The sequence below is a fragment of the Rana temporaria genome, chromosome 5 (assembly GCF_905171775.1).
Source record: "Rana temporaria chromosome 5, aRanTem1.1, whole genome shotgun sequence".
Lineage (NCBI taxonomy): Eukaryota > Metazoa > Chordata > Amphibia > Anura > Ranidae > Rana > Rana temporaria.
Window position 1 is genome coordinate 84,048,666 of NC_053493.1, and position 23,322 is coordinate 84,071,987.

The 23,322-nt window shown below is 43.3% G+C and overlaps 1 protein-coding gene across 1 annotated transcript in view; it reads right to left on the reverse strand.

The window, feature by feature from the left end:
* The window catches only part of DLEC1 (DLEC1 cilia and flagella associated protein), a 135,701-nt gene extending 120,326 nt beyond the window's left edge, over positions 1-15,375 (reverse strand). The window contains exons 1-4 of the mRNA XM_040352791.1: positions 15,264-15,375; positions 10,272-10,412; positions 8,359-8,515; positions 5,108-5,218 (exon numbers count right to left, since the gene is read on the reverse strand). Of these exons, the coding sequence (XP_040208725.1) occupies positions 5,108-5,218; positions 8,359-8,515; positions 10,272-10,412; positions 15,264-15,350 (496 nt within the window). The 5' untranslated portion in view covers positions 15,351-15,375. The remainder of the gene's footprint in view (positions 1-5,107; positions 5,219-8,358; positions 8,516-10,271; positions 10,413-15,263) is intronic.
* Positions 15,376-23,322: the final 7,947 nt, after the last annotated feature.

Here is a 23,322-nt window from a genome sequence, read left to right on the forward strand (position 1 = left end):
GTCCGGGAATACCTAGCGGCAAGATCCAACTTGGACACCTTCCCCACGGAAAATCCTCTGGCTTACTGGGTCTTGAGGATGGATCACTGGCCAGAGCTTGCACAGTACGCAATTGAGCTACTGGCTTGCCCTGCATCCAGTGTTCTTTCAGAACGTACATTCAGTGCTGCTGGAGGCTTTGTGACCGATCACAGGGTACGCCTCTCCACCGACTCTGTTGATCGACTGACCTTCATCAAAATGAATCAGGCTTGGATCAACACCGGCTACCAAGCACCTGATGCTGATGTTACTGAATAAGAATTTTGTGTTGAAATATCAGATCCCTTTGAGACTGCTGATGCTGAGTGACTGTCCTGTTGTGCTGCTGATGGAATATCCTTCTCCTCCTCACTTTTCATGCTGTTAGCTAGTAAGAAATTTTGTTTTTCTGTGCTCCGCCACCAGTGCCTAAGGCCTAATTTTTCTGCCCCTGTTTAACAGGGGCGCCTAATAACAATTTTTGATGCAATACTTTGCACGTGGCCTAAGGCCTAATTTTTGTGCCCCTGTGTAACAGGGGCGCCTAATAACAATTTTTGATGCAATACTTTGCACGTGGCTCCTTGTTGCGCTCCAATTACAGATATTGGGAGGGGTTGCAGTGTTATGTTGCGCCTAATAACAATTTTGGATGCAATACTTTGCACGTGGCCTAAGGCCTAAGGCCAAATTTTTCTGCCCCTGTGTAACAGGGGTGTCTAATAACAATTTTTGATGCAATACTTTGCATGTGGCCTAAGGCCTAATTTTTCTGCCCCTGTGTAACAGGGGTGTCTAATAACAATTTTTGATGCAATACTTTGCACGTGGCTCCTTGTTGCGCTCCAATTACAGATATTGGGAGGGGTTGCAGTGTTATGTTGCGCCTAATAACAATTTTGGATGCAATACTTTGCACGTGGCCTAAGGCCTAATTTTTCTGCCCCTGTGTAACAGGGGTGTCTAATAACAATTTTTGATGCAATACTTTGCATGTGGCCTAAGGCCTAAGGCACAATTTTTGTGCCCCTGTGTAACAGGGGCGTCTAATAACAATTTTTGATGCAATACTTTGCACGTGGCCTAAGGCACAATTTTTGTGCCCCTGTGTAACAGGGGCGCCTAATAACAATTTTTGATGCAATACTTTGCACGTGGCTCCTTGTTGCGCTCCAATTACAGATATTGGGAGGGGTTGCAGTGTTATGTTGCGCCTACGGACACATTTTTATGCCCCTGTGTAACAGGGGCACCTAATAACAATTTTTGATGCAATACTTTGCACGTGGCTCCTTGTTGCGCTCCAATTACAGATATTGGGAGGGGTTGCAGTGTTATGTTGCGCCTATGGACACATTTTTATGCCCCTGTGTAACAGGGGCACCTAATAACAATTTTTGATGCAATACTTTGCACGTGGCTCCTTGTTGCGCTCCAATTACAGATATTGGGAGGGGTTGCAGTGTTATGTTGCGCCTATGGACACATTTTTATGCCCCTGTGTAACAGGGGCACCTAATAACAATTTTTGATGCAATACTTTGCACGTGGCTCCTTGTTGCGCTCCAATTACAGATATTGGGAGGGGTTGCAGTGTTATGTTGCGCCTACGGACACATTTTTATGCCCCTGTGTAACAAGGGCGCCTAATAACAATTTTTGATGCAATACTTTGCACGTGGCTCCTTGTTGCGCTCCAATTACAGATATTGGGAGGGGTTGCAGTGTTATGTTGCGCCTACGGACACATTTTTATGCCCCTGTGTAACAAGGGCGCCTAATAACAATTTTTGATGCAATACTTTGCACGTGGCTCTTTGTTGCGCTACAATTACAGTATGTTTGAGGGGTGCCCTTTTTTCTACAATTTTGCTTTCCCAAAAAGATAATGCCACCCCCCCACCACCCCTAAAATAATCGAGATATTGTTCCCACACAGCACGTGCGCAACCAGTATTAAATTACTTTGTTCTTATAATAATTTAATGTTGTGCAGGGACATTTCTAAACATGTGCCACTACTAGAGACACACAGCAGGTGTGATATTTGAAGGAATTTTTCATATTTTTTTTTTCACTTTAAACATCATTAAAATCGCTGCTCCGCAAAAACGTCCGTTTTTAAAATATTTTTTTCGATTGATACATGTTCCCTGGGGCAAGACCCGGGTTCTGAAAGACGTTTACCAACATTAAATTGAATATTGGTCTTTAAAATGATCGTTTTTGAATTCGAACGTTCGAGTCCCATAGACTTCAATGGGGTTCTAAATGTTCGCGCGAACCCGCGGTCTGTTCGAACGTTCTGATGCGAACCGAACCCGGGTATGTTCGGCTCATCCCTAGTCACAATGTAAAGTCTCAATGTACAGTCAAGTACACTTGAAAAAGTGGAAACATGACCTACAGTCCCTCGTTTCCATCTCGAAATGTTGGGAGGTATGATTATACACATAAAACTTTGACATTTACAAAGTACCTAGAATCAGGCTTCAAGATTTCTACCTGCTGGTACTGAAGAACCCAAGTACCCCAACACAGGTTCCCATCAATACTGAACATGTGCCTGAGATTTGGACCAGACAACAGAAACATTCATGTTCTGAAATTGCTACTTCCTGAAACTATTCTGGAAGGAGGTCATGTGTCTCCCAAAAATGTACGGACTATTCGAAACTCTAGACCTGGCCTTCTTTCTTTGCACAGCACCACTACAGTATATTGAGAACCCTATATTAGATCATTAGATCTGTCCTCCCACACACTTGATCATTGCAGCTAGAAACTCCCTACCTGAGCTATGAAAACCATCCCAGACCCCATCTATGAATAAAATATAAAAGATGAAATTTATTGAGGACCTTACTTCATCTAGTAGGGGAGCACATGAAAATGTAGTCAGGCACAGTTTTATTGAAATGATTTCACCTCTACCTTAGTATAAACTTCTCTAGCACAATGACCTTTCATAATGAGTTTTATGATATACATTTGATCCAGTGCTGCAAACAGATTGTTGGCCCTGGATGGAGGAGAGGTTCCACTCCCCACTTATTCCTACTTCTGATCCTCCTCTTCCCCGTGATGTCCACGTTTCCACCCTCTTACCCAGGGGTCAAGTCCTGGGGAAAAAAGTGTGGGAACTCCCACCCAAGATCCACTCCCCCACCAACAAAAAAAAAATGATACGCTAATATGCATAATTACTAAACCGCGTGTTTTTTTTGTTTTTTTCGATCCACTGTACCTTAGTAATCCTTAATGTTACTGGCCGCTTCCTGTATATGGATTATTCGGGTAGTATACGGGTACTCCGTCACTTCCTTGATGCCGCATTGTCTCCTGGGAGCTTTTTTCATTGTTCCCAGGAGACATTGCAGAGGTCGGCCGCGAGATTTAGAACTTTAAGGAAGTTCTTTCCAAATCACGCGATAACTCGTGGCAGACCTCCACAATGTCTCCTGGGAACAATGACAAAAGCTCCCAGGAGACATTGCGGCTTTGAGGAAGTGACGGAATACCCGCACACTACCCGATGAATCCATATACAGGAAGCGGCCAGTAACATAAAGGATTACTAAGGTTCGTCTGCCCCTGACAGTGACTCGAGCTGGGCATCGCCGCTTAGTGAAGGATTGGCTGCTCTAGTCCTGCAAAGGGAACTGCGTTCCTGCTGTGAAAAAAGTGCAGGGACTCCATTCCCACGCGTTCCCGCAGGACTTGATCCCTGCTCTTACCCCTCAGATTCTCCCTTAAGGACATATCCCAAAAATGAATGCACTGGACGACCTTCTTCATTACATCTGGACACTTCCAGAAATAAAGAGGAAAGCTAAAATTGAGGTTTTTAAATGTGTTGATTGTCAAATGAATGGGACATGAATAATTGAACACATTGCCCAAAGCTGTACTGTATGATCTGAGGTTATATGGACATACCTTTTCAAATATTTGTCAAGGTGTTCCCAGTTTATGCTCTAAAATTTTGGAAATAAATATACAAGTATCAAATATTCCAAAATCTGGGATGCTTGGCTGGCAATTACTAGCTTAGCCCCTACACAATTGATTCTGGACAGGTTACTAGGGTGGCCCTTACTTTTGTTCGGATGGGGGTCATGCAATATGCAAATAATTGTACTTATATCTGTTTTGTCTCATTTTGCTTGGGGGAAACCAATCCTTAGACGGCTGTGACACGTTATAGGATGTTTTTCCAAAACCCTTAGGCCTCGTACACACGGACGGACTGTCCGCTGAAATCGTTCCGCCGGACCGTTTTCAGCGGACATGTCCGCCCGGAGATTTCTGTCTGATGGTTGTACACACCATCAGACGGAAATCGGCGCGTACACGATACGCGGTGACGTGGCCGCGACAATTACGCGGCCCTGGAAGGTCAATGCTTTCACACATGCGTCGAATCACTTCGACGCATGCGAGGGATGGCGGCCGAGCGGACATGTACGGTGAGTCTGTACAGACGACCGAACATGTCCGACGGACAGGCTTCCAGCGGACATGTTTCTTAGCATGCTTTTTTTTTTTAGTTTCCACATAATTTTCTATAGGTTTTGCAGCCATCGTCACCACAGCATGACAATTCTTATACAGTACTAACCTGCAAGATGAGATGGCTTGCCAGACAGACTAGTCACATGACACTCTCAGACACGACCAATTACTACTCCTCCCGCCCTCACTATTTCCAACAAAAATATATGTGGAATATATGTGAAAGTGTGGAAACATGAAGACCCCTCGTACAAAAAAAGGAAAAGAAGTGTCTAAAGTGTGCACAAAAAAGCTTATTGTGCTTATGATGCTTATCCATCTGGTGCCTCCTCTGTACCATAACTTTAAAAAAATTAAAACTGCTGACAGGTTGCAATAGAAAAAATATATAAAAATCACACATACCAAAAGTATGTGTGAAATTTGTTCACCAAAATTTGTTCACCAAAAATAACCACAATAAGTTCATCAGTGACAACAATACTGCTCAGGCTTTTAAAAGCCTGTAGCAGATACAAATACTTCTATTGTAACTGTGACATCCTTGCAATACACCTTATGCAGTACATACCTTTAGGAGCCTTGCTAATAGGAAGCACATCAGTAATGTAGTCTTCAGGAGAGATGAGCTTATGTTTTTTGAGCAGATTATTATCAACACACCATCGGAAACATGACTCAACTGTAAAGCAAACAGACACTTATATGGGCTAGTTCTAAATATGCATCACAAGTATACATATTGTAAAAGGAATGGGGTGTTATAAATGATTTAAGAAATATTTGATCCAACAAAAAAATATGACTGCAGTTCCTTGCATCGGTACAAATGTAGGTGATTTCCTGCAGCCCTGGGGCCAGATCCACAAAGGAGTTACGCTGGCGTATCTATTGATACGTCGCGTAACTTCTAGTTTGCTCCGGCGTATCTTTGTTTTGTATCCACAAAACAAGATACGCCTGAAGCTGGGCTAGATCCGACTGGCATACGTCTTTGGCCCCGTACACACGACCGAGTTTCTTGGCAGAATTCAGCCAGAAACTCGATCGGAGCCGTATTCTGCTGAGAAACCCGGTCGTGTGTACACTTTTGGCCGAGGAAAACGACGAGGATCTCGTCGGGCCAAATAGAGAACATGTTCTCTATTTCCTCGTTAGTCAATGAGGAAACTTGGCTCGCCGAGATCCTTGGCGGCTTCACAAGGAACTTGACGAGCAAAATTATGTGTTTTGCCAGTCGAGTTGATCGGTCGTGTGTACGGGGCCTCAGTACGCCGTTGGAGTATGCAAATTAGCTAGATACGGCAATCCACGTACGTACGTACGTACGTACGTACGTACGTACGTACGTACGTCCGGCCGGCGCATTTTTTTACGTCGTTTCCGTAAGGCTTTTTTCGGCGTATAGTTACCCCTGCTATATGAGGCGTATCCTATGTTAAGTATGGACGTCGTTCCCGCGTCGAATTTTGAACATTTTACGCCGTTTGCGTAAGTCGTTCGCGAATAGGGCTTTGCGTAGAATGACGTTCACGTCGCAAGCATTGGCTTGTTGCAGGTTAATTTGGAGCATGCACACTGGGATACCCCATGGACGGCGCATGCGCCGTTCAGAAAAAACGTCATTTACGCCGGGTCAAGTAAAATTAACATAGAACACGCCCACATCTTTAACATTTTAATTCTGCGCCCTTGCCGGCAGATTTACGCTACGCCGCCGTAACTTTAGAGGCAAGTGCTTTGTGAATACAGCACTTGCCTCTCAAAGTTGCGGCGGCGTAGCGTTAATACGATACGCTACGCCGGTCTAAAATTACGATCCGCTATGTGGATCTGGCCCCTAGTGTTAGAACTGTGCTAGGAAGTTCCAAGAACAGTGTGTGGCCTTCTCTACCATTATGGTGAGTTTGGGAATCTGAACAATTAACAGAATCAACATAGGAATTAATTGATATGACAAATAAAAAAAAAAGTAAGACTTCATGCACACGGGATGTTTAAAAACCTCTTCTGTTTTCAATTTCTCTTTATTGATCTTTTTTCTTTATACAAAAATTTTCATTTATACAAGATTCAGTACATTGTACAATTATTCCGTCATAAAAAAAGTATAGAACCTTGTTTAATATTTATAAGCTTCTTTATCCTAAAAAGTGTGTTAAAACATTCGCCAGCCCATTCACTCCTTCTTACTTTCTTCCATACTCATTCATCCTATTCCCCTCTTTCTGCCTCAAGTGAGGAAAAAAAATAAATTTTACTCCATCTTCTTCTCCCCTTCTCCTTTTTTTTACCTCTCTTTATTTTCCCTTCCTAAATATTCTTTCATTTTTATTGAGGACCGAAATTCATCCCATTTTGACATATTTCTGGCATTTGATTCTTTATATATCCTTCTTCTCTTATTTGTCTTTCCATGAAAACCTCTTCTGAATGCTGGAAACTTGACAGCTAGTAACCGACGTTTAAAAACGTAGGTTATGTCGCTTTTATGCATGTTTATGAGCATTTGCGTTTAGAAGCATTTTTTAAAGATAACCTCAGGAGACCCTCCCAAATGCCCACAATGCATGAAAAACAAGTATTATTAACTATTTCAGCCTTTCTGTGAGAGAAGAGAGAGCAGTGAGCTTTAACTATGGACTCTCTCTCTCCCCCTCTCTCCCTCCCTGATCCCCGATAGCACCTGATAGCCAATTGAAAAATCGGTTCGGGTGAGGACACCGCTGGATTCCTGGACAAGTAAGTGCCCTAATATTATTTTATTTTTTTATGAAGGAGCCTGGCGCTCCTTCTTTAAGCACTGACAAAAAACTTGGAAGCTGATTGTTTCTATGTAGAGCTGCACCAGCTTTTGCACTCTCCAGTTTCAGTAAATCAATCCCTATGATTTCTAGGCAGTGACTTTACCAGGTTTATAAGTTTTGCCCTTGCTTATTGTGGAAATGACAGTCCTGTTACCAAGCTGACTCGGAGTGACTGAACAACCTGGCTTTATGCCCCTTTAACACTGCCGCCACTTAAAAGTCGCACGATTTTGCCATGATTTAGCACGATTTCGACGCCATGATTTCAGGGAATGCCTGTGTAAACTTGAGGTCTATGGACCTCAACTCACATCAAACTCAGACCAAAGTAGTACAGGGACTACCAGTGACTACTGTGAAGTCGGTGCGACTTGAAATAACACAGATATGAATGGTACTTTGCAATCCCAAGTCACAGGACAAGTCGCACAAGTGTAAAAGGAGCCTTAATCAGCACTGAAAAATAATTCCTCATAAAATGTTTTCCTTTCTTACATTTCTCAGTACTAGGCCCTATACTTGAGTCTAAGGACTCATTCACACCAAAACCTGGTGCAGGAAAAGCATGCTTGTGCACGTTTCCCACAGCACAGACAAATGGACTGCCCTTGCAATCTGTATGCGGGTGTCAATGTATTTTTAATGGCACCCCAAACACAGATCGCAAACACACTGGTACCGCTGCCAAGGTACCATGCAGTTGGCAGCAGTGCGTTTTCAAAAAGTAGTGCTTGCACTGCTTTTTCCACGGTCCACTGCATTTTGTAGCCCATTCAAATGAATGAGCATTCAAAAATGTGCTGGAATCACACAAGTTTACACGCTTTCTAGTGTTAACCAGGCCTGGAAGATCATACCATCAAGGAGTTGGCCCCAGGCATCACTAAACCTCTGCATATATATATATATATATATATATATATATATATATATAGAAGCTTAATATCCCATTTTTGACATGAAAAACTTTGCACAGCTTGATAAATCAGGTCCAGAGTGTCAGCAGTGAACCTACCTGGAGGCAACCCTAGGTTTTGGTATGTGTCGTCTGCTTCATTCTTCAGGCAGTGAAGCAATCGTTCCTCCTCTGCTGCAGCCCGTGCTCGTGCCTCGATGATGTGACGCTCTACCATATTACACTCCTCCATTCTGCGATCATATTCTGTACGAACCTAAGGCATCAGCAGCAACACAATAACCATATGGAAATGCTGCAGAAGGTCGCGATACATGTAATGGAACCTGTGCCACTGTACATTTTGTTCCAAGAACCAGGTACTTCTTTACATAAGAGTCTTAAAACTGTAAGCATATTTAAAAAAGTGTCCTCCCAGAACACAGTGACAATGGGGGTTATTTACTAAAGGCAAATCCACTTTTCACTACAAGTGCAAATTGCACTTGAAAGTGCACTTGGAAGTGCAGTCGCTGTAGATCCGAGGGGGACATGCAAGGAAAATAAAAAACAACATTTTAGCTTGCACAAGATTGGATTATAAAATCAGCAGAGCTTCCCCTTATTTCAGATCTACAGCAACTACATTTCCATGTGCACTTTCAGTGCAATTTCAAGTGCAATTTTCACTTGTAGTGCAAAGTGGATTTTCCTTTTATAAATAACCTCCAATGTCTATTGACAGGCCACGCTCACAGTTAGCTATAATCACCGACCCACACTTTTTTTTTTTTTTGCAAGCTAAAATTATTCACATTAAATAGTCCCTTAAACATATTAATAGCACCCCAATCGTTCCCGAAATCATTGCAAACACTTGCCTTATATCCTCCAGCTCATGTTGTGGTCGTATCTATCATATGTGTGGGCATGTGAAGCCCAGTTCCTTTTTCTTCCTGGTTTTCAGGGAGAGGTGCATGCTGGGCGATTTTTAGGCACAGTAATGCCCAGAGACTCCTGGGAAATGAGTGTCATCATTTCCCAGGAGGCAATGGGGTCTTAGGACAGGAAGTTGAACCACCTAGGACTAGGAAGTAAGCAGATTAAGAAATCTGCCTAGTAACAGCCAGATAGAAGTGAGTAAATCATTTCCTTTTTTTTTACATTAAAGGCAAGCTGTTAATAGAAAGTGAATTTTTAGGGTGGAACTCCGCTTTAACTTGATACTTAGTTTAACCCCCCACAATAACCCTCCCCTCACTCAAAACCTAAAACTTAACATAAACCCTTATCACACTATGGGATGACATGGATTATATCTTTTAATAGCAGCACGCCCCAGCATACAGATGGCTCACATCAGTACATTACAGTGTGCTACAATGCTAGTGTGTTGTGCTGCAGTGACAAGGTGTATTGGGGTGTCATTTACACTCAGACATAACCCTGATTCAAATCTATTATCCTTAACCTCTGAACCTAAATGGCCATCTAACGCCTAACTTTAAATCCTATTACTAAGCCGGCTTCTGTCGAAAGGGCATGACCAAAAAAGGTCTGCCGATTGGCTCCCGAACAGCGCTCTTGGTCTATAGCTGAGAACACTGACAGGAGTGTTCTGGCAGGAGGGCTGTCCCCCTGTCAAAACACAATAGAACAGCAGGGGAGATCGCTGTACTAACATAGGATTGTTAGTATAGCGGCTCCAACATGAGCTGTCAGTTTTTTTTTCGTTCAACCCAGCGGTGTGTACTAGGCTTTATTCTTACTAAGTTTACTGATCCAGTGCTTCAAGACACAGTCTTCACCTTGATTCCGCTTTTTGGGGATAGTGGCATAAGCCAGGTAAAACCCTATTTTTCCAACAGCAATCTAAAGTGCTTGTTGCTGCACCTCTACTCAGCCAATTTGTTGCAAGCAGTGCTCAAAGTAGGCACATTGCTTGCTTCTATTGAGTAATGTAAAGTATAGCCACCTAAACATCTCCTTTATACACACAACAAAGAGGTCAATGCCCAAAAAACAGTACCTACCTGCTGCAGCTCCTCCACAAACTTCTGATGATGAGGGTTGTCTCCTCCCTTAGACCGAATCAGATTAGCTCCTGTATCTTTGCCAATTATTTCCCCAGTGTATACATTTTTGAAAAGGCTTGTCAACAAATGAGAAATATCCTGAAAATGATATAGAGATATAATCACTATAAACATGACTTGTAAAAGAAGTATAACACTAGTCAAATTTATCATTTTAATAGAGAAGATAAGGGCTGGACTTCCAGGTTTTTTTCTTCTATGTGTCCCTATTGAGGAGATTTTCTTTTACTTCCTCTCCTGGTGACACCTGTCTTCCAAAAAGTGATACACTCACCATTAAATTGGTGAGTGTACAATAATATTTATCTAATGCTTATTCATGATCCCAGCATTGGGATCGGTTTATAGCATATGTCTTAATATTTTTTCTTTTCTCTGTTTGTTATTCTTCCTATGTTGTAGTTCTAATGCTCCTGAGGAAGCGGCCCTGATCCGCGAAACATGTCGAGCAACCTTTGAGCAACTTCTATATGTGTCATGACTTTGACGGTGTCGACCCAGGCAATATCAATTCCAATCGTCACACTTTTGGCGACAGTGATAACAACAATATAAGCTTACACCTGTGGTTTCTTCACCTGGTCTTATACTTTGACATTTTGTTTTTATTTTGTGTTTTATATGTTTCATTAGATGCATTTGGCATCTTCGAATTGTATATAATTGCAGATTATTAAAAATCTATTTTTTACATTTCTAAGTAGTGCCTATGAAGTCCATCTTTTCTACCTTATCTTCCAAAAAGTGAGGTCAGATCTCACCAATAGAAACACAGTCAGAAATAAAACCTAGTAGAGGTTCCAACTCTTTATCAGCCATCTTTTAAGAGAATAAAGGTACAGCTAATATTTATATTTTCTGATGCCAGGAGATACAGAAAGGATGATGTCATTGAAGCAATGTTTTGTGCAAATAATGCTGCTGCTTACAATAAGGCTTCATTCAGACAGGTGCTTGTACGCATTCTGCATGCAATCTGCCGTCAGCGTTCGCCCTGATTTGCTTGCAGGAGCCCTATAGAAGTAGATGCAGCATTGGCACAGACACAACTACGCTGCAAAGTTTGCTGCTTCTGCATGGTCCTGAACACACAGGAGCAGCATTGTCACCCTAGAACAGGAAGTGTGTTAGGACTACAGAACAACTCCAAAAGGGATAAAATATGAGAATTTTGTCACCAAGACTTACATACACTTTAACCTCTTTGGGACCGCCTACCCACATTGTACTGCCAATGGGCGGCCTCTACAGGCACAGCAACATGATCACTGTATCCGTGTTACTGGTGATGTCAGTGGCAGTTAGTCAGTTCCCACCAAGTGTCAGTTAGTGTCAGACTGTCCGCCATACTATCACAGTCCCACTATAAGTCGCTGATTACTAGTATAAAAATAAAAAAGAATTCCAGTATCTTTACCATAGTTTGTAGACACTATGGGGTAGATTCAGATAGAATGGTCTATCTGTCCGCCCGGCGTAACGTATCTCAGATACGTTACGCCGCCGTAATTTAGGGCGCAAGTTCTGTATTCAGAAACAATTTGCGCCCTTAGTTACGGCGGCATAACGTATCTGTGCCGGCATAAGCCCGCCTAATTCAAATGTGGATGATGTGGGTGTGTTTTATGTATATTAACTGTGACCCCACGTACTTGACGTTTTTTACGAACGGCGTCGTTCGTGAAAAAATCCCAGTGTGCCTGCTCGAAATTCCGCCGCAAATCGTCATTGCTTTTGACGTGAACGTAAATTACGTCCAGCCCTATTCGCGAACAACTTACGCAAACAACGTAAAATTCAAAACTCGACGCGGGAATGACGGCCATACTTAACATAGGATACGCCTCATATAGCAGGGGTAACTATACGCCGAAAAAAACCTAACGTAAACGACGTAAAAAAATGCGCCAGCCGGACGTACATTTCTGAATCGGCGTATCTAGCTCATTTGCATATTCCTTGCGTAAATCTATGGAAGCGCCACCTAGCGGCCAGCGTAAATATGCAGCCTAAGATACGACGGTGTAAAACACTTACACGCCGTCGTATCTTCTCTCTGAATCTACCCCTATAACTTTCACACAAACCAATCAATTTACACTTATTGGGATTTTTTACCCAAGACATGTAGCAGAATACCTTATGGCCTAAATTTATGAAGAAATTAGATTTTCTTTTTTATTGGATGTGTTTTAAAGGTGAAAGTAAAAAAAATAGATCGCTCGCCCCTGGTCCCGACGCACGTGCCCAGCGGGCGCGATCACCACCAATCACTCGTTACAGAGCGAGAACCGGGAGCTGTGTGTATAAACACACAGCTCCCGGTCCTGTCAGGGGGAGAAATGTCTGATCGTCTGTTCATACAATGTATGAACAGCGATCAGTCATTTCCCCAAGTCAGTCCCTCCCTCCCTCCCTTCAGTTAGAACACACACAGGGAACATAATTAACCCCTTCCTCGCCCCCTAGTGTTAACCCCTTCCCTGCCAGTGGTATTTTTATAGTAATCAATGCATTTTTATAGCACTGATCGCTATAAAAACGACAATGGTCCCAAAAATGCGTCAAAAGTGTCCGAAGTGTCCGCCATAAGGTCGCAGTACCGATAAAAATCGTTGATCGCCGCCATTACTAGTAGAAAAAAAATATTAATAAAAATGCCATAAAACTACAGTATGCCCTATTTTGTAGATGCTATGGCCCGGATTCAGAAAGGAGATACGACGGCGTAAGCCATGACTAAGCACTGACGCCAGTGCGAAACGTTGGCCATACTGATTTTTGTGGGCTTGCAGTGACTGTATGCACAGTTGAAAATAAAGACATCTCTTTTAAAGAAAATTTTGGAGTGCGGCTGTCCAGCTTTTGTTCTTTTGTTTTTTTGCTATTACCGCATTGCCAGCACCCTGGTGGTTCAACAACCCCTGATCATCACGAGGCTCACCTGGAGCGGTGAGAATTCTGTCTGTGTATCTCCGGATACGCCGTCGTAACTCTGAGTTGTGTTGTCGTATCTATGCGACTGATTCATAGAATCAGTTACGCATAGATTTCCCTAAGATCCGACCGGCGTAAGTGTCGTATCTTAGGCTGCATATTTACGCTGGCCGCTAGGTGGCGCTTCCGTATATTTACGCAATGAATATGCTAATTAGGTAGATACGCCGATTCAGAAACGTACGTCCGCCCGGCGCATTTTTTTACATCGTTTACTTTAGGCTTTTTCCGGCGTAAAGTTACCCCTGCTATATGAGGGGTATCCTATGTTAAGTATGGACGTCGTTCCCGCGTCGAGTTTTGAAAATTTTACGTCGTTTGCGTAAGTCGTTCGCGAATAGGGCTGTAGTAAGTTACGTTCACGTCTAAAGCAATGACGATTTGCGGCGTAATTTCGAGCATGCGCACTGGAATCCTTTCACGAACGGCGCATGCGCTGTTCGTAAAAAACATAAAATACGCGGGGTCACCATTCATTTAAATAAAACACGCCCACATCATCCCCATTTGAATTAGGCGAGCTTACGCCGGACCACAGACGTTACGCCGCCGTAACTTAGGGTGCAAGTTCTTTCTGAATACGGAACTTGTGCCCTATTTTCCGGACGTCTAACGTATCTGAGATACGTTACGCCCACCAAAAGATACACCAATGTATCTGAATCCGGGCCTATAACTTTTGCGCAAACCAATCAATAAACGCTTATTGCGATTTTTTTTACGAAAAATATGTAGAAGAATACGTATCGGCATAAACTGAGGAAAAAAATCGTTTTTTTATATATTTTTGGGGATATTTATTATAGCAAAAAGTAAAAAATATAGTTTTTTTTTTCAAAATTGACGATCTATTTTTGTTTATAGCACAAAAAATAAAAACCGCAGAGGTGATCAAATACCACCAAAAGAAAGCTCTATTTGTGAGAAAAAAAGGACGCCAATTTTGTTTGGGAGCCACGTCGCACGACCGCGCAATTGTCAGTTAAAGCGCCGCAGTGCCGAATCGCAAAAAGTGGCCCGGTCATTGACCAGCAATATGGTCCGGGGCTGAAGAAGTGGTTAAAGGAACCTATTTAGAAAATAAAAGACAAACCTTTACAACCCCTTTAAACACCAAGCTCTGTATTTGGGGAAATGTAACCAAGATAATATGACAGACATCCTTCCAGGCCAGTATTTAGGTTCACACCACAGAGGTGCAAGGGCGCATGCACGCATATTTTTGCACGCTTTCCATGCGTTCCCGCATGTCAAGTGTCCCTACATTCATTTCAATGGGCTGCCCTGTGTGTGACAAACGCAGAGCAGAGGTCCCTGACCCTTTCGCAAAATTGCATCGCACCGAATCACATTGTGCGGCAGCACCATGCGGTTTGGCATGCACAAAAACATGCATGTTAGCAGATGTGTGGGGAGCCATTAACAATTAATGGCACTGCTGTTTGTCTGCTAAAGGGTAGAGCATTGCTGTGCTACGTCGGGAAAGCGTGCAATTTTGCGCACGTTCTTGACACGCACGAGATGTAAACCCAGTTTTAGTGATTCCAGCATATCTTCATACAGTAAAACCTTGGTTTGCGAGCATAATTCGTTCCAGAAACATGCTTGTAATCCAAAGCACTTGTATATCAAAGCATTTTTTTTACAGGGTATAAAAGAGAAGAGAGGCACCTTGTGTGTAGCAATAAGTTGCTAAATGTTGTACCTTCAATAAATGTAACCATATTGCTACACTTAGAGGCTCCTGTCTTCTTTTTTATACCCAGTTGTGGCATGACACTACTCTTATATCAAGACATCGCTTGTATGTCAAGGCAAAATTTATAAAAAAAAAATAGCTTGTCTTCCAAAACGTTCTCAAACCAAGTTACTCTCAAACCAAGGTTTTACTGTCCTTATACAATACCCTTCCTTTACATTAGACCAGCTTACCTGTGTCTTTTCAGAGGATGGTCTTGGCCTGTACATGGCAGGGTCTGGAGACAGGGTGACATTGGGGAGAAAGTCTTCTCTAGACATTTTGTATTTGTGTCCGGCACCTGTAAGTTTCATAGAACACAATAAAAGCTGATTAATAGAAATAATGCATACTATAAATTGTGGGGGGTAAAGAGCTGCTAACTACCCCTAAAGTAAAGCCAGTGCCCAGGGCCGTCTTTAATATGGTTTGGGCCCAGGGCAAACATTTTTTTTGGGCCCCCCTCCAGCTTATTTTGGGCCTGGCTGGTTCACATGTATGTTTTGGCGGCCCTCATTTGTGCAGGTACAGCAGCCCATTGATTTGAATGGGCTGCCATGCCTTTGTTTCCTGCAGAAAAAAGGTGCATTCAGCATTTTAAAAATACAGTTGCCTTGAAATCCATTCTGCTTTTGCACCATGCTACTTACCTGCAGTTCTTGCACACACAAACGCACTGTGTTTTTAAAAGCGTGACCTAAACGTCTAAAAATGCAGCAAGTTTGACAGTGCGGGAACTGCAGATAAGTCACAGCAGACAGCAGAATGGACAGACAGTGCTGCATTTCAGTGCTTGATGGGCATAGGCGTGCCGTGTGCGCAGCCTATTACATGAGGCATGCGATTTTCTTTGCAGGAAACGCAGGCATGGCGGCCCATTCAAATGAATGGGCTGCTGTGCCTGCGCAAATGTGGGCCGCCAAAACACATACATGTGAACCAGCCAGGCAGGGGTCAAGTCCTGGGGAAAAAAGTGTGGGAACTCCCACCCAAGATCTACTCCCCCCACCAAAAAAAAAATGATACGCACATATGCATAATTACTAAACCGCATTTTTTTTTTTTCCGATCCACTGTACCTTAGTAATCCTTTGTTACTGCCCGCTTCCTGTATATGGATTCATCGGGTAGTGTGCGGGTATTCCGTCACTTCCTCGATGCCGCAATGTCTCCTGGGAGCTTTTGTCATTGTTCCCAGGAGACATTGCGGAGGTCTGCCGTGAGTTATCGTGGGATTTAGAAAGAACTTTAAGCAAGTTCTTTCTAAATCCCGCGATAACTACCTGATGAATCCATATACAGGAAGCAGCCAGTAATATAACGGATTACTAAGGTTCGCCTGCCCCTGACAGTGACTCGAGCTGGGCATCACCGCTTAGTGAAGGATTGGCTCAGGCGGCTCAGCTGCTCTAGTCCTGCAAAGGGAACTGCGTTCCTGCTGTGAAAAAAGTGCAGGGACTCCGTTCCCACGCGTTCCCGCAGGACTTGAGCCCTGCAGCCAGGCCCAAAATAAGCCCATCAAGCAGTTAAATACAGACAGTAATGTCATGTACTCTGAGGCTTTACTCAGCCTGGACTGCAAGTCTGGTCTGTGATTTAAAGAGTTCCTCTATTTTACACATGGCATGGGGGTCCCATGGTGCTAAAGCAGAATGGACAGACGGTGCTGTGACCCCCATGCCATGCCATGTGTAAAATAGAGGAACTTTTTAAAACACTGACCAGACCTGCAGTGAATCATCAAATATTATAAAGACTTTGGGCACACTCTACAGAAAACTTCAATTTACAATATAGATTAGCAAACAGTGACATACCTTGAGGAGCAGGACATGAAGAAGTCAGCCTCGGGAAGAGCAAACTGGGGATGTTATAAAATCACATTCTAATTCACTTTTATATGCAAGCAGCACCCAGTGGCAGGAAGGGAGAAGTGCACGTCTAAAGGGAAGCCAGGGGTGCTGTACATTTTAAAACACTGGGAAGGGAAGCAGTACTGTCACTGGCTGCGTGCCGCTGATGATTTTCAGCCTGGTTTGTGGGCAGCACAGGGGCTTAACGGGAGGCAGGGCCACCATCAGGAATTATGGGGCCACTTACACAGCTTCAGGCATGGGCCCCCTGGAGCAGAGAACCGGGATGGGGGGTGCTGCCGCCTGAAATTAAGCAGGGGGGGCTGCCGCAAATTTAGAAGCGGGGGGCCCTTTACAAAAAAAGAAAGAAATAAAGAAAAATATATATAAAAAAGGGGTGTAGCCATCCGGGGCCCTGGGGACCTCTGGGCCCTTTAATAAAAAGAAAAAAAGAAATTAAAAAAATATATAAAAAATATATTTTAAAAAGGGGGTTGCCATCTGGGGACCTCTGGGCCCTTTAATATTTTTTTTTTTATAAAAATAAATTACAAAAAAAAGGGGGTTGCCATCCGGGACCTCTGGGCCCTTTAATTAAAAATATATATAAAGAAACATTTATAAAAAAAAGGGGGGGTTGCCATCCAGGGCCCTGGGGACCTCTGGGCCCTTAAATAAAAAATAAATAAAAAAAATATATAAACAAAAAAAATAAAATAAACATTTATAAAAAAGATAAAGGGTGTTTGCCACATGGGGACCTCTGAGCCCTTTAATAAAAAAAAAATTATATATATATATATAAAAAGAAAAAAAAAGAAATAAAATATATAAAAAAAAATGTTTTTTATAAAAAAAAAAGGGGGGTTGCCATCCGGGGCCCTGGGGACCTCTGGGTCCTATAATAATAATAATAATAATAATAATAATAATAAACATTTTTATATATATATAAATATATAAATAAAAAGATTTTTTTTTTATAAAAAAAGGGGGGTTGTCATCCGGGGCCCTGGGGAACTATGGGCCCCTGGGGACCCCCAGACCTCTAAAAAAAATTGGCCCTTTAATAAAAAATAAAATAAAAATATATTAAAAAATTGTCCCTTTAATAAAAATATATAATTTTTTTTATTATTTAAAAAAAAATAAAAAAAATGGGGGGTTGCCATCTGGGGCCCTGGGGTCCTCCGGGCCCCTGGGGGCCTCCGGACCCCTAAAAAAAAAAAAAAAAAAAAAAAAAAATTTTTTTTTTTTTTTTTTTTTTTCAAAGGGGGTTGCTTTGGGCCCCCAACAGTGACAGGGCCCAGGGCACCTGCCCCATTTGCCCTGCGGTAAAGACGGCCCTGCCAGTGCCCCCATCTTTGTGTTGAGATCGCAGTGCATTTTACACAAATACAAACATGCTGCAGTTTTCTGCAATGTTCCAGAGCTCTTCGGAGCTCACCTGAACTCAACGTCAGTCACTGTACTGCAGCAAAGCCGTGGTGCATAGGAATGAATGAAATATCATTTGTGATGTTGCAGTAAAACAATGATAAAATGTAGCAGTATTGGGTCTTTTTCTCCAGCCTTCCATATTGTCATTGTCTTACCCCTGCTTCACACCTGTGCGGGTTACGGCCCACGTTTGCATGGACATGGCTGCCCATTCATTTGAATGGGCAGCCATGCCTGAATTTTTCACAAAGAAAGATGCTGTCCATCCTGACCCGACTACCCTCCAATCCGATCTACCTAAAATGGAAGAGGAAGGATCGTCTTCCGTTCTTTTTTGCAGACCAGTTCGGATCGGGAGGTAGGTGGGTGTAAACAGACATAAGTCCGTTGGCATCCACCTGTCTATAGGGCTGCATGAACCTTCTGATCAGGTCCATCTGAAAAACTGACAGACACTCGATCGGATCACTTGTGTGAAAGGGGCTTAAGGCTGGCCATACATGTTCAATTTTCTTGTATAATTTTCCATTAGATTTACCAAAAACCATATAATATGAGGTCAAAACAATAAGGATGAGCTCTGGAGTGTTCGCAAAGCCCACATGCAGAGCCCGCCAGGAAGTCGGCACTGCGCTGCGCTTATCACAGGCAGTGAGACATTGTCCCGATGCGCGGCTGCAGAGATCGGGAAATGTCTCCCTGCCTGTGATTAGCGCAGTGCCGACTTCCTGGCGGGCTCTGCATGTGGGCTTTGTGAACACGCCAGAGCTCATCCTTACTAAACAACTTCTAATTATATCCAATTAGGCAGACCCTTTCACTACATTGTTTAAAGCGGAGCTCCACCCAAAAATGGAGCTTCCGCTTTTCGGAACCCAGTGTCCAGTGTCACATTTGGCACCTTTCAGGGGGGACGGGGTGCAGATACCTGTCTAAGCCAGGTATTTGCACCCACTTCCGGGAACAACTTGTGCGGCAGACACTCCCCCACCCGCTGTCTCCTGGGAAATACACTGTTCCCAGGAGAGAGCGGGGACCATTCTCGCACATGCGCAGTAGGGAATCGGGCCGTGAAGCCGCAACGCTTCACTGCCCAATTTCCTAACCGAGGATGGCGGCGGGTGCAGCCAAAGGAAGAGCAATTGCTCGTCCTCGGCTGACGACATCGCCGGCGCGCTGGACAGCTAAGTGTCCATTTTTTAAAAGTCAGCAGCTGCCATATTTGTAGCTGCTGGCTTTTAAAAAAAAAAAATAATTGGCGGAACCTCCACTTTAAAGTAAATCGTAAAGGAAAATTGTACAAGAAAATTGAACATGTATTGCCAGCCTAAAGCCCCATACACACGGTACAATTGTTGGCCAACCAAGCGTCTCATTTTTGTCAAAAGGGCGTGTCTGCAAACAGTACACAATTGCCGTGCCACAAACACGAACGTAGTGACGTACTAAGAGGAATTTCAGCTCTTGAGCACCACCCTTTGGGCCTCTTCTGCTAATTTCGTGTTTGGTGAGCATTGATTCCGAGCATGCGTGTTTGTACTTTTGAATTTTGTGTGACGGATTTGTGTACTGACCCTACGAAAATCTGACGTGGAGCCGTTGTCCGCCGAAAATTTAATCAATCAAAAGGAGCGTACTAATGGTCAGATTTTAGGACAACAGTCTGTTAACAGACCTTCTCCTGCCACCAATCATATCGTGTGTACAAGGCCTAAGGCCAGGTTCACAACTGACCACACTTGAGAGTGTGGGAATCACAGCTATTCTCACGCTCGCAATTACCCGCAGCCAAATCATGCTGCTCCATAGAGACGCGGGGCTGCCATTCATTCTTAATGCTACCTCCCATGCATCTGAACCTGCAGTGCGTTTGTGGTTGCAGGAACCGCAGGGAAATCGCACAGCGCTGTTTCCTGCAGCCGTGAATGGGCTGCCGTGTCCGTGCAAGCGTGTGAAGCAGGGGGTAAAACAATACCAAAATGTACAGTAGGAAGGCTGGAGAAAAAGACCCAATACTGCTACATTTTGTCATTGTTTTAATGCAACGTCACAAATGATATTTCATTCATTCCTATGCACACGGCTTTGCTGCAGTACAGTGACTGAGGTTGACTTCACGTGAGCTGCAGAACATCGCAGAAAACTGCAGCATGTTTGCATTTTTGCACAATGCACTGCGACCAATCTCAGCGCAGAGTTGTGGCAGCAACAAGGCAATTTGAAAGCAATTGTTTCCGGTGTGCCCCGGCACCCTAAATTTCCTGTTGTGCTGCCCTGCCTCCTCACCGTTTAATTTCTTACAAATTTACTTTATTTGTAATTAAAACATTTTTAACAAAGTACTTTGTGCTGCAAAGCATCACTTCCATGCTTTTCGCCTACGCCTGCAGTTCTCACCGCCCGCTGCACAGTTGTGCCACAGCGATCTGCCCTGAGAGAGCAATGCAGCATATATGCGCATGTGCTGGTTTCCCTGGGCCATCTGCGCATGCGTAGGTTTCCCTGCACATGCAAAGAACTGCTAGCATGAAAAAGTGCAAAAGCCCTCGCTGTCTTTGCGCACGTGAGCACAAAATCCCTTGCACAACTCAGATTTGCAGACATGTAGCTAGATTCAGGTAGGCAGGCTTATCCTTGCGGCGGCGTAGTGTATTGTGTTTACACTACGCCGCCGTAAGTTAGCAAAGCAAGTACATGATTCACAAAGTACTTGCCTGCTAAGTTACGGTGGCGTAGCGTAAATGCGGCGGGCGTAAGCGCGCCTAATTCAAAATAGGCTGAGGGGGCGTGTTTTATGTTAATTTGGGTTGACCTGACGTGATTGAAGTTTTTTTGGAACGGCGCATGCGCCGTCCATGTACATATCCCAGTGTGCATTGCGGCTAAGTACGCCGCACGGTCCTATTGGTTTTGACGTGGACGTAAATGACGTAAATCCCTATTCACGGACGACTTACGCAAACGACGTAAAATTTTTAAATTTCGACGCGGGGACGACGGCCATACTTAACATTACTATTCCAGCTATTTGATGGAATAACTTTAGGCCTGATAATGCGTTGCGTAAACGGCGTATCTGTACTGCGTCGGCCGGGCGTACGTTCGTGAATAGGCGTATCTAGTGATTTACATATTCTACGCCGACCGCAATGGAAGCGCCACCTAGCGGTCAGCCTAAAAATTACACTTTAGGATACGACGGTGTAAGACACTTACGCCGCTCGTATCTGAGCCTAATTTAAGCGTATCTGGTTACCAGAATACGCTTAAATTAGCGCCGGCGCACATTCAGACTTAGGCTGGCATATCTACTGATACGCCAGCCTAAGTCTTTCTGAATCCACCTAATGGTCTGCCAGGACCCGAAGGCTGGGCACAGCCCCTGGGTGCATCTGTGCATGCGTCATAATGGTGGCATCTGAAGGGGTGGAGCCACCTTGGGAGGTGGACGGAAGTATCACTTTAAGGTCTCATGTACACAAGCGCTTTTTAATATACAAGGTAGATCGCAGGCGTATTTCCACATCTGGTATACACAACTACTGCATAGTAATTAATTAATTAACGGCTGTATGAGGCTGTAGGTGGGCTTATGCCACTAATCACGTAAATGTGCGCATGCGTCGAGGAGCGTAGGGCTTTATGCATGCACTAGTCTATGCAGTTAGCAGCGTAAACCTGCATACAATACCAGCGCAAGTCACATTGGATGCCAAAAAGTGCCTGTGTCCACAAGACCGTACACATAACACTGCCCATGGTGTGATCTAGCTATACAGTGCACAGCACACATCATATAAACAGAGAAGAGGAAGGAAAGACCACCCTGCAGATGGGAATAAGTTACTGACATCCCAGGGACTCCACTCACCTCACCTGTAAATATCTCTGTACACAGGAACACATATAACAACAAGAGCAGTCCTCTATCGCGTCCATATGGTTACCATAACAACACGGGGCGGGGAATGAGGAGTAGAGCTGCCATTGACAAGTTTAGGACTTCCGCCATGATGAATCAGCGCCCCCTAGTGGAGATTTTGTAAACTGCTTGTACAGTAAATTTCTCATCTAGTGCTGCTGAGAGAAAGGAATTGCTAATTGTTCACAATAGATTTGGATGCACTGACTGACACCGGGCTGGTTTGCATTAGCAAGTCTTTTTTACAGGTTGAAATGAAAATTAAAACGTTATTTGCTAACATCCACGTAAAATAGAATTCCAGGCCAAGCCTACTAATCTTAGGCTGGCTATACATTAACCCTTTCATGCCTAAGCCTATTTCTGACATTTGCTGCTTGCAAGTTCAAATCTGTATTTTTTTGCTAGAAAATTACTTAGAACCCCCAAACATTATATATATGTATGTGTATATATATATATATATATATATATATATATATATATATATATATATATATATATATATATATATATATATATATATATATATATATAGCAGAGACCCTAGAGAATAAAATGGTGATCGTTGCCATATTTTATGTCACACAGTATTTGCGCAGCGGTCTTTCAATTGCACTTTTTTGGGGAAAAAAAACACTTTCATGAATTTAAAAAGAGAAAACGAAACAGTAAAGTTAGCCCATTTATTTTATTTTTTTTGTATAATGTGAAATATGATTTTACGCCGAGTAAAGATACCTCTCTGTTAAAAAAAAAAAAAAAAAGATACATAACATGTCATGCTTTGAAATTACGCACACTCGTGGAATTGCGACAAACTACGGTACCAATAAATCCCATAGGCGAGGCTTTAAAACCATTTAACGGTTACCAGGTTACAGAGGAGGTATTTTGCTAGAATTATTGCTCTCGCTATAACGATCGTGGCGATACCTCACATGTGTGATTTAAACACCGTTTACATATGCGGGCACGACTTACGAATCTGTTTTGTTTGCTGCGCAAACTCACGGGGATAGGGGTGCTTTTATTTTT